Source organism: Panthera tigris, chromosome C1 (assembly GCF_018350195.1).
Source record: "Panthera tigris isolate Pti1 chromosome C1, P.tigris_Pti1_mat1.1, whole genome shotgun sequence".
In the NCBI taxonomy this organism is placed as follows: domain Eukaryota; kingdom Metazoa; phylum Chordata; class Mammalia; order Carnivora; family Felidae; genus Panthera; species Panthera tigris.
The window spans coordinates 205,469,407-205,486,081 of NC_056667.1; the positions used below are offsets into that span (position 1 = coordinate 205,469,407).

The 16,675-nt window shown below is 45.9% G+C and overlaps 1 protein-coding gene across 1 annotated transcript in view; it reads right to left on the minus strand.

Annotated features, from left to right (window-relative positions):
• The window catches only part of AP1S3 (adaptor related protein complex 1 subunit sigma 3), a 59,449-nt gene extending 43,281 nt beyond the window's left edge, over window positions 1-16,168 (minus strand). The window contains exon 1 of the mRNA XM_042995461.1: window positions 16,023-16,168. Coding sequence (XP_042851395.1) covers window positions 16,023-16,025 — 3 coding nt within the window. The 5' untranslated portion in view covers window positions 16,026-16,168. The remainder of the gene's footprint in view (window positions 1-16,022) is intronic.
• Window positions 16,169-16,675: the final 507 nt, after the last annotated feature.

Sequence of the window (16,675 nt, forward strand, 5' to 3'; positions counted from 1 at the left end):
ACTTGAAAAGTCACATTTAAACCATCCCTGGTCACCATCCTAGGCCAAAATAATCAGAGGCAGGTGCCCAGGACGGATTCTCCAAAGACCCTAACAAACGTCATGAACAAAATTCTCACTGATCATGTGAACATCCACCATTTGCAAAACAATCTCAGGCTTCAAACACAGCAACTCCTAGCTGTACCTCAATCCAAATGAGGCTTGCACATTAAACTAAAAACTATAGCAAGAATTCTAAGACTGTGCAAGATATTTCAGGCTGACAGTAATAACAAAGACCCGATTTTATTTTGTTTTTAATTTTTTTTTAACGTTTATTTTTGAGAGAGAAAGAGACAGAGCATGAACAGGGGAGGTCAAAGAGAGAGGGAGACACAGAATCTGAAACAGGCTCCAGGCTCTAAGCTGTCAGCACAGAGCCCGACGCGGGGCTCGAACTCACAGACCGCGAGATCATGACCTGAGCCGAAGTCAGACGCTCAACGGACTGAGCCACCCAGGCACCCCCCAATTTTATTTTCAATGAACATCAATATAATTTTTGACTTGGACTTTTAAACCATTTTACCAGTGGGATTGACTGAGTTAGTGAAACAATACCATTGATTCTGTAAATGTTCTATAAACCACATTGGAAAATGTTTGGGTATCTTCTGCTATAAAACTAAGGACAGTCTCGGATTCACCTTGCATGGTAAATTTTAGTCCTGGGCTCCAGTGTAAGACACGTATTCCTCGGGAGGGAGAGTCTGGGGAAGGTAAGTCTGGGAAAAACCGTCCAGGGCTGATGCTGGATTCAACCCAAGGAAAGCAGAGAGACTGGGTTAATTAACTCCAGAAAGACCCAAAGTAACAGATCTTTAGCTTCTGCTTTAAGGGTCAGATAACAATCACTTTCCCCCTAACTTTATGAACCGACATCAGATTCCTAAGGACTGCGGTACTAACCTAAAATAAATGATGCACAGATTTGTAAAAACAACTTAACATGTGAACCTTGTAAGAAAACCTAAAGCAATGGGTCCTAGGTTCCTAAGAAATCTGAAAAGGTTTTAAGTCCACAGCAAATCCAAGCACATAAACCAATCTTATTAGGTACATCGCTTTGCATTCCACAGAACACAATACTATCAGAGTGAACTTTTATCGTCTCAGGTTAATTGGTTAAATTAGGAACGTAGTGTAACATGTGTGGTGATAAGCCTCTATGACAGAGAGTGGATGATTATTCTTTTCATCCCCATACATTTGGAAAAAAAAAAACTACTTCAACTGATAACCCATCAAAAACAAATCAAGAGATCAGATGGTCCTTTTCGAGCAAAGCCAGGGTTCCGGGCCATGAACATGCAGCGTTGCTAGGAGAAGCAGGAAACGTGAGTAGCCACAAGCCATCACAATCATGATAACCACCAGCAAGGAACAGATAGTACTCATATGAGGTCATGGATAGATGTTCTATGATACCTATGTCAGGGACTCAGCTCAAAGGCCAGTAAATGGCAGAGAGGGATTCCAACACACAGATACGTCCGACTCTAAAGCCTGAGGTTTTCCCACACAATCCGCCAGTCAAAGGCAGTCTTCAAACGTGCACAGCGCCCGTGAGACTGCTGAACATACTACATGATGCTTTTGAATCTCTGTTAAACAGATACATAACACTCTGGTCCACAAGACTGCAGCCTGTTCACAAAAGACTACGGGTAACCCTCATAATCTGGCAATGAAAATAAAATAGCCCATAGTGGTGGGATTAGCTCTCTACAGAAGACACAGCTCAATCAGCCACAGTGTGGTCACAGGATGACACGGCTGGGATGACAACCAGAAAGGGCCTCCAGCTCCTATTCGACAGGAGCTGGTCTGAAGAAAGCTGTGTTAGCAGCAGTGGTCTGCTCAGAGTTCTTGAAAAAATAGGACACTTTGGAGGAATCTGTGAACACATCTCTAGGGACAAAGGCACCTGTCTGGCCTCTCCGAGTAGCATCTGTTGACTTGTTTACCTAGAGTGGAGGTAGATATGACAGCTATGAGGAGGATCACACTACAGACACTGTCACTGGCTCCCCATCTTGCTACTCTGATCCTGCACTCTTCCAAGAAACTTTCTGATCACCATCTAACTTCTCAGGGTCCCTTTTCTCCAGGAAGACTCCAGTCTATTAACAGACCAACCCATATGAACATACTATGCCACATGACAAATTTATTTATTCATCAATAAAGACAATCCATTGCATGGCGGACACGGTTTGGGGCACATTTATATGTGTGTCATATTGTATTGTTTAATCCACATACCTAGGTGACGTATCATATTAAATACAAAAAAAAATTAGTTATTGACACTTCAAAGACTTTCGTGGAGTCTTCAAAATATAGGTGGCAGGGCTAGGTATTGAATTCAGGTAGAATTCTATACTTTATAACAAATCCCCAAGGTCTAAGGGTAATTTAAAAGGGAAAGGAGTGTTGGTAGACTTGAAAGTCTATGCAAACTTTTAGATGCAAACTTTTAGATGAGCGGTTACTCTAGAAATCAGGTCCAGAAATTTTAGCAGATTTTAAGAAGGATTTTTATCCCAGAAAACTTTAAGAACCACCAGCACGGTATTTCGTGCAGGCTACATGCATTAAGGTGACATTACTTAATTGTTACCAATTTAAGTTTCAATCACAGGCAAATAGTTTAACACTATATTAATTGCTGTTAAAGTAACTTCAGGGCTAATTACTTGATAGTGAACCTGACCTCTGCTCAGAGCTCATTCTATGATTCCTCTCCGGGTTCCTTCTATTCTTAAGACGTGAGTAATTAAGGGTGGATGGTGATACGCACATGCATTGGCCGAAGTGCTTCTATTCTCTACTTGGTGGCCTTCATTTCCCTACCCAAAAGGGAGCATCAGACTACAGCCTGCACTGGGCTGGCCCATTTTGGGGTCATAGCAATCAGCCATGTGCAGGTAGGGCTGAAGATGGGCTTAACATCTTCCATTTTGAACACCTGTTTCTTTTTTGTTAGACTTCCCATGTAGCATAAAGTTTTATTACGGGAGAATACAACAGATGTTTTGCGGTCACTTTTGCTGGAAATCACCATTCCTTATACCACTCAGTAGAGAAACCGGCAATGTAAGGTAAGTACAGTCTGTTTTCTCATTTCTTTTTCTTGTGCAACATTTTAAATAGTTACTTTAAAATTCAGAAATCAAACCCAATGTTAGCAACGTGTAGCTATGGAATAAACTCTAAAGTCATTGGCTCCCATAAATAATTGTGTGCATTTTCAGTAAAACTGATATTTAATTATAAATCTTTCTATGATGTTACCAAAAAAAATACCACCCCAAGATGCTTTGGTCAATTATATCTTAATAAAACTGGGGAGAAAAAAAGATGCTTTGTAAGAAAAAGGAAATCCTACTGTGTTTATGACTATCTTATTTCACAGTTAACAAAAAAGAAGTTTAGACCTTTTTTTTGGTCACTTTTGCTCAAGGTCTAAAATTTTTAGCTTCCATAGTCAAGACTGTAGTACAGAATATAATTCTAAATTGGAAGTATATTTTAGAAACATTCACATTGTAAATATTTGCTAAAAATATAATAATTATTGCAAACCTATTGATCTTAAATATTCTGTTCTTTGAACTCTTACTGATAAAATATGATTATACTCACTGGTTATAAGAAGGAGCTCAGGAAAATGGGATTGAAAGGGTAGTTTTATTTAAAAAAAAAAGTCTCACCATTACTGTGTTGGAAAGATTTAGCGTGGTCTTTAGAGTATCAGCTTTTTGACCCTGAAACTGATAAATATGGATAAACATCACTTAATCAGACGAGTGCATTATTTTAAAGAAGGACACTTTAAAAAACTTTTTTTCTCAGACCAATAGTTACTTATCTTGCAACTGACAAAGAATAAAAGTCCTTTCCAAAGCTTTACACAAGGAGCCAGAATTGAAGTTTTCACTTTCAGTCCCTTATGTGCCTGGGCACCTGGGTGGCTCAGTCAGTTAAGCATCCAGCTCTTAACTTCGGCTCAGGTCATGATCTCATGATCTCATGGTTTCATGAGTTCGAGCCCCATGTCAGGCTCTGCGTGGACCTTGCAGAACCTGCTTGGGATTCTCTCTCTCCCTCTCTCTCTCTGCCCCTCCCCATTCACTTTCTCTCTCCCCCTCTTTCTCTCTTTCTCTCAAAATAAATAAAAATAAATTAAATTAAATTTTTTTTTTACTTTTGAGCAAGTGTAATGGCTTGAATTTTAATAGGTATGGACAAACAGCTGCTCAATAAATATTTATTGCCTGAATTTTCCTTTAAACTGATTGTTGTATGGAAACCAATTTGACAATAAATTTCATATTAAAAAAATTTTTTTAAATGATCATTGGCAAAGATAGGCTCAAATTCTTCCGAGAAATGGGTGTGGTTACCAATACAAACAAGATGAACAAAAAACTTTGTTTTACTTTAAAACTTCAAATCAGTTATACCTATATGTGCACACACTACCCCCTACCATCTAAAAATACTACAGAGGGACGGAGATTTCATTTAGGTGTTTGTCTCAAGCAGTGCCTGTCCACTGTTCACACTCCACATCTGTGAAATGATGGTTCTGAACAGAAAACAGGAAAGACAGACCTTTCGGGACTGTCCTCCAGAATGGCACAGAGAAAATCTCCTGTCTTTCAATGCCCTCCACCAAAGCACCAAAGTACTCTACTCTTTCTTGGGAGATATCTAGCTCCCAAGTATTTGGGGTATGTGTGTGTGTGTGTGTGTGTGTGTGTGTGTGTGTGTGTGTATGTGTGTTTTCCAACCCATTCCCCCATGCAGCCATGCCAATCTGCTTACAGGCCCTAGAACATGTGTTACTGGGACCCACCTCAGCAGCTGGCTCCTCCTTCGAGCCCCGTGTCTGAAATACACTCATCACCAAAGCACGTCTGTAACATCCTTTCAAAACCTCTCTCCAGATTCACACTTCCCTCTGAACCCTAGTGCCTCCTGACCACATCTTCATTTTTCAACGTTCTTTGAAGAAACCCATGGTTTAGCAGTACAAACTGCTCTATTTATAGGTTTCCCTCCCCGTGGGATCAGAAGTATCATCAGTTCTGTTTCCCTCATAGCGCTTAATAATCTCCATTTCCGGGGTTAGACCGCAGTAGGTATTCAGTAAATTTGTACCTAAAGCAGAATAATAACGCTGTGCTTCTTTTACACTTATGCTGACTGAAGCCAAAATTGCACTTACGATCGTGCACCTAACGATGCACTCATGACGTTTACGCGTTGTAAACAGACAGATGTGTGAGGAATGCAATGACTCACCACCTAGTTATGTACCCTCAGTGTTGGGACGACCATCAGACCTTCAGGCCAGCTGCAGACATGGAAACTGCACCTGCAAGTTGCACCTAGGACATGTCAGGCATCAACAGCAACGTAAAGACACACGGATCAACAACTCAACATCACACCCCAACCCTGCTTCTGGTTCTGACACATTCAGAAAACAGTGTACGTTAGGTTTAGAGAGACATGGGATTTTCTTGCAGCAGGTAACAGACTGTGAGAGCCAGAAAGAGTTTTTAAGATCATGCCTCAGGTCCAAGCGTGCTTCACGTGACAGCAAAAACAGAGCCAGGAAGGCAGGAGAGCAGTGAAGGTCACAGTCATTGGTATAGCTGGGTGACGGCCCTGAGTTCTCTCATTCCCAATGTGGCAACCCCTACCAGTGCTATGTTCTTCTGTCTTCCTAGTGATATCTGTCTTAAGCTGCTATTATAATGAGCTTCCCTTGTCTTGGGGGTGCCTGGGTGGCCTGGTCAGTTAAGCGACCGACTCTTGATTTCAGCTCAGGTCATGATCTCATGATTTGGCTCATGGGACAGAACCCCACATTGGGCTCTATGCTGACAGTGCAGAACCTGCCTGGGATTCTCTCCTCCGCCCCTCCCCTCTCTTAAAATAAACTTTTTTTTAAAAATGAACTTTCCTTCTTGAAACATACATGAAAGTGATTGGAGGAAGAGAGTTTGGGGGCAGACATACAGGGTAGTGGAGGGAAGGAACAGCAGATGGTATTTTAATGTTTATTTATTTTTGAGAAAGAGAGAGTCAGAGTATGAATGGGGCAGGAGCAGAGAGACAAGGGGACACAGAGTCCGAAGCAGGCTCCAGGCTGTAAGCTGTCAGCACAAGAGCCCAACACGGGGCTCGGACTCACAAACAGAGAGATCATGCCCTGAGCCGGTCAGACGCTTAACCGACTGAGCCACCCAGGCACCCCAGTATTTTAAAGGAACTAACCCACTCGGAGCTAAAACACACACACGCGCGCGCACACACACACGCATCCTAAATACACTGCAATTTCTGTACCATTGTACTTTGGCTGCTTAGAAGGCAACTAACTCATCCCCAAAACCAAGCAGGGAAGTGAGGCTGCTTCAAACTACTTCTGATGAACTTCCCCAAATGCTTGAGGAGGGTATTAACACTTTTTTAACTCTAAAACTAAAAAAAAAAAAAAAAAAGTTTGTCCATTTTGCTCTCTGGAAAATCCACTCATTCCCAGATGATACTGGATGAATCCTGTCCCACTGGGGCTGATAGACGAGCAAAGTTGGAGAAGGTGGAGTCGATGAGAAACCAGGCTCTCCTCCAGGACTTGCATTTCCCTCAAACTGCCTGTCTCTACGGCCTGCTTATGAACCCTTCCCACTCACATGCATATCTACAGTACGTGCTCTTCTGAAAAGCTGCAGGCAGGATCGTCCTGCCCTTCTGGTCTCAGCCCAGTGCCCATCTCTCCCGTGAGCTCATACCGTGTCCTGTTCCTGCAGCAATTATATAATCTGAACAATATACTTCAAGTGCTTAATCATCCACTCCTGCGCATGTGAGACATTTCTTCCCCACAACACACATATCTTGCAATCAAGAAACAGATCTACACTTGTGGGTTTTTCTTTTCTTTTTTTGTATTTATTTTTTTAATTTTTACTTACTTTTGAGAGAGAGAGAGGCAGAGAGACAGAGCACAAGCGAGGCGGGGGGGAAGGGGAGGGGCAGAGAGAGAGGGAGACACAGAATCCGAAGAGGCTCCAGGCTCTGAGCTGTCAGCACAGAGCCCGATGCGGGGCTCAAACTTGTGAACTGTGAGATCATGACCTGAGCCAAAGTCAGACACTCAACCAACTGAGCCACCAAGGAGCCCCTGGGTTTTCTTTTCTAATAACCTCCCCAGTTAAAAGAGCTCAAGGATTCACAAGTGAGGAGAAAAAAAAAAAAAAAGCCTGAGAAGTGATTCACGTATGATTTCTCCATTCATTACTTCCTCTGGGCAGAGTAATCAATTTAGAACATACCAACAATACCTGTTAATTGCTTCATTTTTGTCTTAGAGTAACTATAACTCCAATTAGATTTTCTTCTAGAGTCTTTTGAGAGGCAGACCGGCCTTTGGTTCTGTTTCAAATCATTTAAGGACCAAAAAGATAACTGGAAATAGTGGGTAGAAATTCCAGGCAACATTCAGTATGACTTTGAAGTCCAACGAAACATGAATAACTTGGGACCCTATTCGTATTTCATAGTGATGCTCATTCAATCATTCTTAATGTGAATTTTTTTGTGATCAGGAACTTTAAGAGGCTATGCTTAATATGCTAACCTCGATGGTAATGACCACTTCAATGTTTATTAAGAACTTCCATTTTCCTCCTACTGGAGACTACTCAGAACTCAATAAAAATCTGTCCCTCGCACCTTTATACCTTGACAACAAGGTCTACACCAGCGAACAAAATTTGTTAGGAGGTGGGCAATGGCACATCCATCATCCTCTTTCAAAGCTCAGGTTCAATCTGAGAGAAAGACCTGGCTTGCTATATAGTCAAGTCTTCCCTCTCCCGCTTATTTTTTTTTTTTTTTTTTTTTACCAAGACTGTTGATATAGACTAGGTTATCTGAATCCTTAAAGTATAAAAGTCATGAGGCCGAATAAACTTTAAAAGGTTGGATGCGTGTGCAGTGCACTTAGAATTGAGGTTTCAGCTTCTTAGTAAAGAAACTGAAAGTACTTATTTAGGAAATAAAAGAAAAATGTCCTATACATACACTGGGTTTTGAATCACATTGGAAAAACACTGTGATACTACAAAAACCCTCACCTTCTCCCATCTCCCCAGTGTTTACAGTCTATGATATTTTGTTTCTTTATTTCATTGGTTCAGATAAGTTTCCTGGGGGGGGGGGGGGGGGGCGGGAATCAACTTATAACCCTTTTTAAACATTTTGTTAGGGTTTTTTCCTGTTTCTCTTAAAAATAGCCTAGCTAACGTTTATGGAATGTGTTCCAGGTGCCAGACCGCATGCAAAGGGCTTGAACTGTATTATCTCATTCAATCTGCAGGTAAACCGAGGAAGTGGGCCCTGTGTGAAAGGGATAAACCAAGTGGTCAAGGTCACAAGGCACACATGCAGGGCTTGGGGCTGTCGGCCTCATCACGTGCTCCTCCTGGACACATGGCACTGACATCTGACACCTGCCTCTGGAAATGAACACATGAAGGCTTTAGGGGGTGGGGGGAAGCTGGGCAAAATGCCCCGCGTGTCACTTCTACAGGGAACCAGCAGCTGAACGTTTTCACAACAGAGATGTGTCTTCCAGTAACACGTTCTGTCACCTGATGAAATTTCTCTTCAAAGAAACCTTTTTTTCCAGCCTTTTACAGCTTCACCTCCATATAACGAAAAGTTGCTGCCTTTTTTTTTTGGTCCTTTTTTTTTTTTTTTTTTTTTTTTAAAGGAAGGCTTGGGAAGCTGGGGATATGCAGCAGACACTGAAATCAGGGGCAGAACAAGTCAGTGACAGTCGTTATCTGATGCCACATTTGATGGGGCCTTCCTGACTTTTTCAGGGACGTGACTTCTTAATCTTGCTGGAATGTTCGGTTCTTTACTGAATGCAGGAAGGCCAACCTTAGGTGATCTGCCAACCCATCTCTCTACTTGAATGGTTCAGTCCTCTCTGAAGTGACTAGAAACATTATTCTACATTGTTACCAAAAGTTTTCAGAGTCACTGAAGTGAGAAAGATGGTTCACATTTTTCCCCTCAGGTTTTCTCAGTTCTCATATGAAAACAGGTACTAATAGGAGTCTCAGAAGGCTGGCCAAGAGCTCAAGTCAGAGAGAAAGCCTGTATGTGTGTGTGTGTGTGTGTGTGTGTGTGTGTGTGTGTGTGTGATTTCAGGAAACTTCTGCCTACATCCCAATTCCAGACACATCCAACCTTAAGAAGTTCCAAAACACGCAGGGCACCTGGGTGGCTCAGTCAATTAAGTGTCTGACTCTTGATCTCCGGTTCAGGTCATGATCTCACTATTCATGAGTTCAAGCCCCGCATCAGGCTCTGTGCCATTAGGCACGGAGACTGCTTAGGATTCTGTCTCCCCTCCTCTCTGCCCCTCACCTGCTTGTGCTCTCTCTCTCTCAAAATAAATAAACTTTAAGAAAAAGTTACAAAACACAGGGAAAAACCAAACAGAGTCTTGCTGGAGGACTAATGTAAATGGAGATATTTTTAAAAGTTATTTTTCGGGCGCCTGGGTGGCGCAGTCGGTTAAGCGTCCGACTTCAGCCAGGTCACGATCTCGCGGTCCATGAGTTCAAGCCCCGCATCAGGCTCTGGGCTGATGGCTCAGAGCCTGGAGCCTGTTTCCGATTCTGTGTCTCCCTCTCTCTCTGCCCCTCCCCCGTTCATGCTCTGTCTCTCTCTGTCCCAAAAATAAATAAAAAACGTTGAAAAAAAATTTAACAAAAAAAAGTTATTTTTCATATAATTTAGAAGATAATTAACATTCAAATGGAGAGAACTGAAGTATCTAATAAAACATACAATACGAAGTGAAAATGTATCACACTGGATGCTTAGAGCCCTTCCCAGGAATAATCATTGTTTCTTTCATATCCTCCTGGAAGTCTCCAGTTTTTACACGGGCATATCGGTCTCATTTTACACAAATGGGGAACTAATGTACAGGATTTACACTGACAAACTACACCACACCTGGACTTTTAGGGCAAACCTGGAACGGGCTGGGGAAAGCCTCGATGTCCTGTACCCAAGGGGATATGGGAGAAGGACATGGTTCCTGAACTCTCTGTCCAGTCACAACTGCTTCAGGAAGTGACCAAGGGCCAGCTGAGTTGGCCCGATGAATGGACCCACCACCTCAGGCTGAGAAGGGGTGAAATTGCAGGGCCTGAAGTGGCCACCAACACCAGGACTGCCCCCAATTCCACATGCTCCCACAGGGTCCCACATTGCCCACATCAGAAACACCTGCAACGTCCATCAAGTAAAAAAATGAGAGGACAATTTATGAATGCTTTATAATATCCTCTTCTGTGTCATTGGTACAAAATATTTAGAAAGTTTCGAGAACTTTCTACCAAGAACACGGGCTCCAGGACAGCAAGGAGTTTCTGGTTTATTTAACACAAGCCCTGAGGCCTAGACCCAGGGCTGGTTTCCATGGACACAGGGTTCTTGCCTAGGGCAAGTCCTTAGTTTAGTGCTCTGCAGTCATCTTGAAATTCTCAACAGTTTTTTGAGCAAGGGACCTTACATTTTCATTTTGTATTAGGTGTGACAAATTATATAGCCAGTCCTACCTGGTGCACTGCCTGTCCTGGGGCAGGTGCCCAATTCACTTGTCAAATATATAGTGAATGAATGGAAGTTACTTTAGAACGTAAGTCAACAAACTACAGCCGATAGCCCGATTCTGGCCCGCCCCCTTTGTTTATAAATAAAGTTTTATTAAAACATAGCCACACCCATTTGCATCTCATCCATGGCTGCTTTCACTCTATAATAGAAGAGTTAAGTGACAGTGACAGAGACTTTAGGGCCCACAAAGCCTAAAATACTTACGATCCAGCCCTTTACAGAAAAATTTTTCTGACCCCGTCTTCGAACACCCTCTCAACCTTTTCGACCCAAATCACCGAAACAGCAAAAAAGGCAGGTAGCCTTGTGAGATGTAGAGTGCTAGTCTTAAGCAACTAGACGTACACAAGCTACTTCTTAGGTTTTTTTTTTTTTTTATCTTTAAAGCGTGTATGAATTCTGCAGCGTGGACTCAAACGCATTTGTGAGTTTTTTTAATGTTTACTTATTTTTGAGAGAGATAACGTACACACGCACGCGCACAAGTGGGGGAGAGGCAGAGAGAGGAGAGAATCCGAGGCAGGTCCGTGCTGTCAGCACAGAGCACGACATGGGCTGCTCCATCCCACACACCGTGAGAGGGTGACCTGACCCGAAATCAATAGTCGGACGCTTAACCAATGAGCCACCCAGGCACCCCCATTCGTGTTTTAGTGCAAAGAAGTTTTAAATCTAAAATGATCTGTGCAAGTCATGATTATCCCTTGACGTCCGCTCTCTACCAGACCAAGTACGAGGCGGCCCAGCTTGCAAACCATGGCCTTAGCTTCTCCTCTTTAATAACCCAGGGCGGCCAGAAGCCTCCTGCAGCATTTAAGTACGCAGCGAACCCCACCTCACACCCATCCTTTCTCACCAGCCCGGAAGCCCTACTAAGAGAGGATCCGACAAGGACATGAACATAGGAAATCCTGAGTGCCCTTATTCTTGTACTGCAGGTCAGTGGCCCATCGCACTGACAGACTCCCGGACACTTGATCATTTTCCCCCGGGCGCTTTGCAGAAACTAGTCAGAGCTTTTTCAGAACTCACTTCTACCCGTCGGAAAGTTCCCGGGCTCGGGACGTGGTCGGAGCTTTTTCGAAGGCCAGCATCCTCATAACATTCAACGGCATTTCGTTTCTAACTTAAGTGATTTGTAGCGCCTCCTTTTCATTGTTAAAAGTCACCATTTATCCTGCTATCAGCAGCCACGTAATCAGCACAGTTCCTCTGGCCGGTCAGGGTGCTGGCAAGACAGGTCAGAGCTGCCCTGGGAGGCCTGAGGGGCTTGGCTTCTGGTTACCCTGCGCATTCTCTCACAGCACAGGATCTGGGGGCTCCAGATGGTCCAAAGGGAGTTTCTCCCAGGTAAATGGCTAGGATAGGCACGGGCAGGCCCCAGGGAAGAAGTAACCCCAGTGAAGTCTCCGATCACTGCAAGAACCTCTGGCCTGGCCATAGTAACAACAAAATATCATGAAAGGAATGGGTCATGGGGAGATCCCAAAATGCTTATCTCTGGGGGCTCTTCAAGGAGTTTTCATCCTTTGTGTTGGGGGATGGGCTTCGCTTTATCTGTTACGTCTTAGTCAATAATGAAATCACTCATGGGACCCAAACAGACACACATCGAAAATACCCTGTGGCAAGTACACAATCTGCTGACCATTTCCTTCCAGCTGTTTGTAAAATGTCACACAAAAATCATAAGCTGTTGACATTATTGGCCACAGAAACCAGGAATGGGAACTCAGGAATCACAATCCTGGGGTCGGGTAAACACAAGTCTCACTGGTGTTGTTGGGAGACCTGGGGGAAGGGCTGTCTGTGGTCTCGCCTCTGGGGATAACTGACCACCACGGAGGCCACGTTGCCCTCCCTCCCTTCTTCCCAACCCCCTCTCCCCCACACTAATGGCTGCCCAGCAGCTCACACGAGGCTTTGGAGCTGGAAAGCGCTCCTTGCTGTAATAAACTACTTCACCCTGGAACTAGAACTTAAACTGCCTAAATAACTACGTGCTTATTACAGTTCACTTAAGCCTTGGACGATTAAATTGATATACTGGGTAGGGAGGCGGGATCATAGCAGGATCTACAGGTTCATAGTTAGATTTCTCCCTCCTCAGCCCTCTGCAACCCTCTTCATCCTTCCTGTTTCCAGGCAATACGGTGAGATTAGGACGAACACGGGGAACTCTGATGTACTTGATTTAGGAGAAGGTGCCCTCGTGCTGTTTCAAACTGACTGACGTCAACGCTGATCAAGAACTGGCTTCCCAGTTCAGCTTGGGAAAGTCTCTAAACTAAGATTTAAAATCACACCAAAGAATCTTCGACCTTTTTGTTTTTAGCGTAAGTGGATCTCACTTTAGATATAAGCAGCGTCCATTATGATCATTTGCATTGCAAGAGGATGATTCTTCATATTTCAAAAATGGGTCACCCCTGGAGTTTCTTTCAATGGGTAATTCCTCTATTTTGTTTGCAACGTGGTTTTAAAAGCCATTTCAACTTATCCGAAGCATATGGACTGCATAAAGCAAGGTCCGCTTGCATTTTTAGTAAAGGCGTCCCTACAGCCCTTCAAACTTCACCCTCTAAATCCTCACTGCTATCTTCTTACAGGGAAAAAAAATAAATAAACAAACAAATAAAAGAAAATCCTCCTTCCTCCACCAACATTGTCAACCATCCAACAGTAAAGGCTTCCCACTAAGATGTTTAAATACACTGTGCTCAGAAGCCACGGGGATCCCTGAAACACAATAACCCTCTCATTGCTTCCCAGGGCAGAGGTTTCTAAAACAAAGACAGGGTGCAAAGTTGATTCAAACAAGACAATTCGGATAAAAACCCAGGCCCCAGATTCAGGAGGTATAGAATCCCTGTGCTAGAAACCTGGCCCACGGCCACAGGGATGAAGAACCATCTCCTGTACGGAGGGAGCAAGTAGGACAGCGTAAGCACCTTTCAGTTTCCTAAGGGAAGAGTTGGCAGGAGTCAAGAACGGAGCAGGAGAAAGACAGAGGGTCACAAAGTGGCCCTCACCAAGAAGGTTCTTCCCAGCACGTGGCAGTAATAACAGAGGAGACGTTATAGTCCCCGAGCTCGGACGGGGGCAAAGATACTGACTGCCCTAAATGCGTTCACTTGCATTGACTCACAGAACCTGCCTGTGACTCCTTCACACTCTTAAAAATAGGCAGCTCCAAAGACCTTTTATGTATGTAGGTTATGTATGGTTATAGTTTTTCTTTTTGTAAAATTTAAACGTTTTCTTTTTAATTTATTTTTGAGAGCGACAGCATGGGGGGGGGGCAAAGAAAGGGAGACAGAGGATCCAGAGCGGGCTCTGTGCTGACAGCCTGATGTGGGGCTCAAACTCACGAACCTAAGATCATGACCTGAGCCCAAGTGACAGAGCCACCCAGGTGCCCCTATTTTACATTTTTTTTCAAATCTTCTCAATGTCTGGCTCAATAGAAGACAGCTGGACTCTCCTAGCTGTGTCCGTATTCAATCTGTCACATAATCCCGGGACATGTTAGTCTCAAGCAAACTCCACACACGGTCATGTAGGAATGAATGTGAAAAAGGCACATGTCATAGTGCTGTTATAAACTATTATGAAATTCCTCGGGTCTTGTGGATCTCTGAAAAGTTTCAGGGACTCCTTAGGGTGCACGTGGAGAACCCCTTCTAACAAGTTTGGAACACTTACAATCTTCGCTTTACAAATAAGCCAAGTGGCATAGAGAGGTCAAGAGACCGTCCAGGGCCACATTGCTAAACACGGGTCGGAGCAGGTAAAATGCAAAGAGCAGAACACTCACTTTCATCAGGAATTGCCTGAGATGGTGAATGGTAGGGTTGAGCATCCCGCTGGGCCTATCCGAAGTGCTCAATCACATGAACATTTCTGGTTGGGCGAGGCCTGGTGGTAAAGCCACACATTTCTGCACACATTTCTGACTACCTGATCATACGACACCAGCAAGAAAAAAAACGAAACTCCACGGCAAGTGTTGTCTAGAGGGAGGACCCTGCCCCAGTTCATTCCCACCTCCACCCCTCCAGCAGGCAAGTGATGCTGGCGAGCTCTGCACGCTGTCACCTTGTTCCTTGGGAAACCCGAGCAAACGAACAGAGCTGCTCCATTATTTACAGCCTCCTTTTTACACCGTGCTGTATTTACAAGGAATCCTCAACAAACAACAAGAGGCATCTCCGGCCTGTGCAGCCAGGCCTCTCCCCGGGGCCAGGATCTGTGGTCTTTGCGTCCAGGGGCTTAGCATTCCACCGATGTCCTTGACTATCTCCTGCCCAGCCCGCAGCGGGCCCTCAAGCCCTCAGACTGCCGGTCGCTTCTGTTCCTACTTAGATGTGGGACCTGAGCTCACCTGCGGAAGTGCGACTGGCACAGTTCAGGCCACCTCACTGTCAAAACGCTAGCCCTGGACAGAAGGCAACGGAAGAGGCGCCTGAAGCTCTTGCTTCCACCCGAGGGCAGGTCACGACCTCTCACCTGGGGCGCTGGAACTGGTCTCCTTGTTTCTACTTTTTTTGAAACCCCTCCTCGCACTCGCGTCCTTCAGGCGACTCCGCCAACAGCCACAGGCATTTTTTTTTTTTTTTTTTGCGTGTAGAAGGGATGAGATGAGACCAGTAATCTCGCTAAAAGGCTCCCAGGGCTCAACTAAGTTAGAATAAAACCCAAACTCCTTAACTTGGCTTCTAACGACCCGCCTCAACTGGACCTGGCCCCTCTCTGTCTCTTTTTGCCACAAGCAAGGATTTCTTCTCGCTCCTCTTTGCTCTCTCTCGGCTCCCACCACCTGCATGGCCCCTGCGGGATCTCCGGCATCTGAGATGTCACCTCCCGCAAAGGGCCTGCTCCGCGATCTCCTCCCGAGGGGCCTCTCCCCTCCGCCATCCGGTGGTACTGGAGACTTGGGGAGCACTCACTCGCGGCGGTTACCTTTACTTCCCCGGTCTGCCACCCGGCTCCCCATCTCGTCTCCACACCCTCCTCCCAGAAGGTAACCCCCCTGCCAGCGAAGGTCCCCCGCGTCCCCCGCGACACCCTGCACCTGGCCGCGCGCGCCTGGCACTGACCCCGCGCTCAGCGAACGAGCCAATGAATGAAGGAGCGCGCCTGTGGCCCCGAGGGGCCCGCGCGTCCGCACCGTCGGGCGGCGGACCGGGACCCCGGGGTCCCCCCGGCGGCCGCCGCAGGTGCCTCCCGCCGGCGCGCGCCCCCGGGTCACTCACCATGGTGGCCGGGCCTCCGCCGCCCCCTCCCCGGCCGCCCAGGAGCGAGCGGCGAGCGAGGAGCGGGGGTCACCAGGGCGCGAGGCGAGCGCAGGAGCCGGAGGCTGACAGGTGAGGCGCCCGCCTCAGACCATGGCTGCTTCCCACAATGCCCTCGAACTGAAAGTTTGCAGACTCCTCCCCGCGCGGCTCCCCTCCCTCCCTCCGCCCCTCCCCTCTCCCTCCTCCCCTCCCCTCTCCCTCCTCCACTCCCTCCTCCCCTGCTTTCTCCCTCCCCTCCTTCCGTCTCTCCACTACTTCCTCCCCTCCCTCCTCCACCTCCTCTCCCTCCTCCCCACACCCCCCCCCCCAGCCCTCCCAGTCTGGCGCGCAGGCTGTGGCAGGTGCATAAGCACCTGCCCCCGCCTCTGCACCCCGGGCCACTGGGAACCCCTGAGCAGGGACCCCCGAGGGGGCTGCTTTCCTGATTCTGCCCCAGGGAATATGTTATTCCTGTGTTCCAGAAATGTGCATCTGCCCCCAGCACTTGCAGATACCCTTAGGGAACGTGGCAGACGCTGCTGGCTTGTCCTAAACCGAGAAGGGAGGGAGCGGCTGGCAGAGCCGGAACTAGAAGCGATCCCTTGCCACCACCACCCCCCCCCCCAACCCAT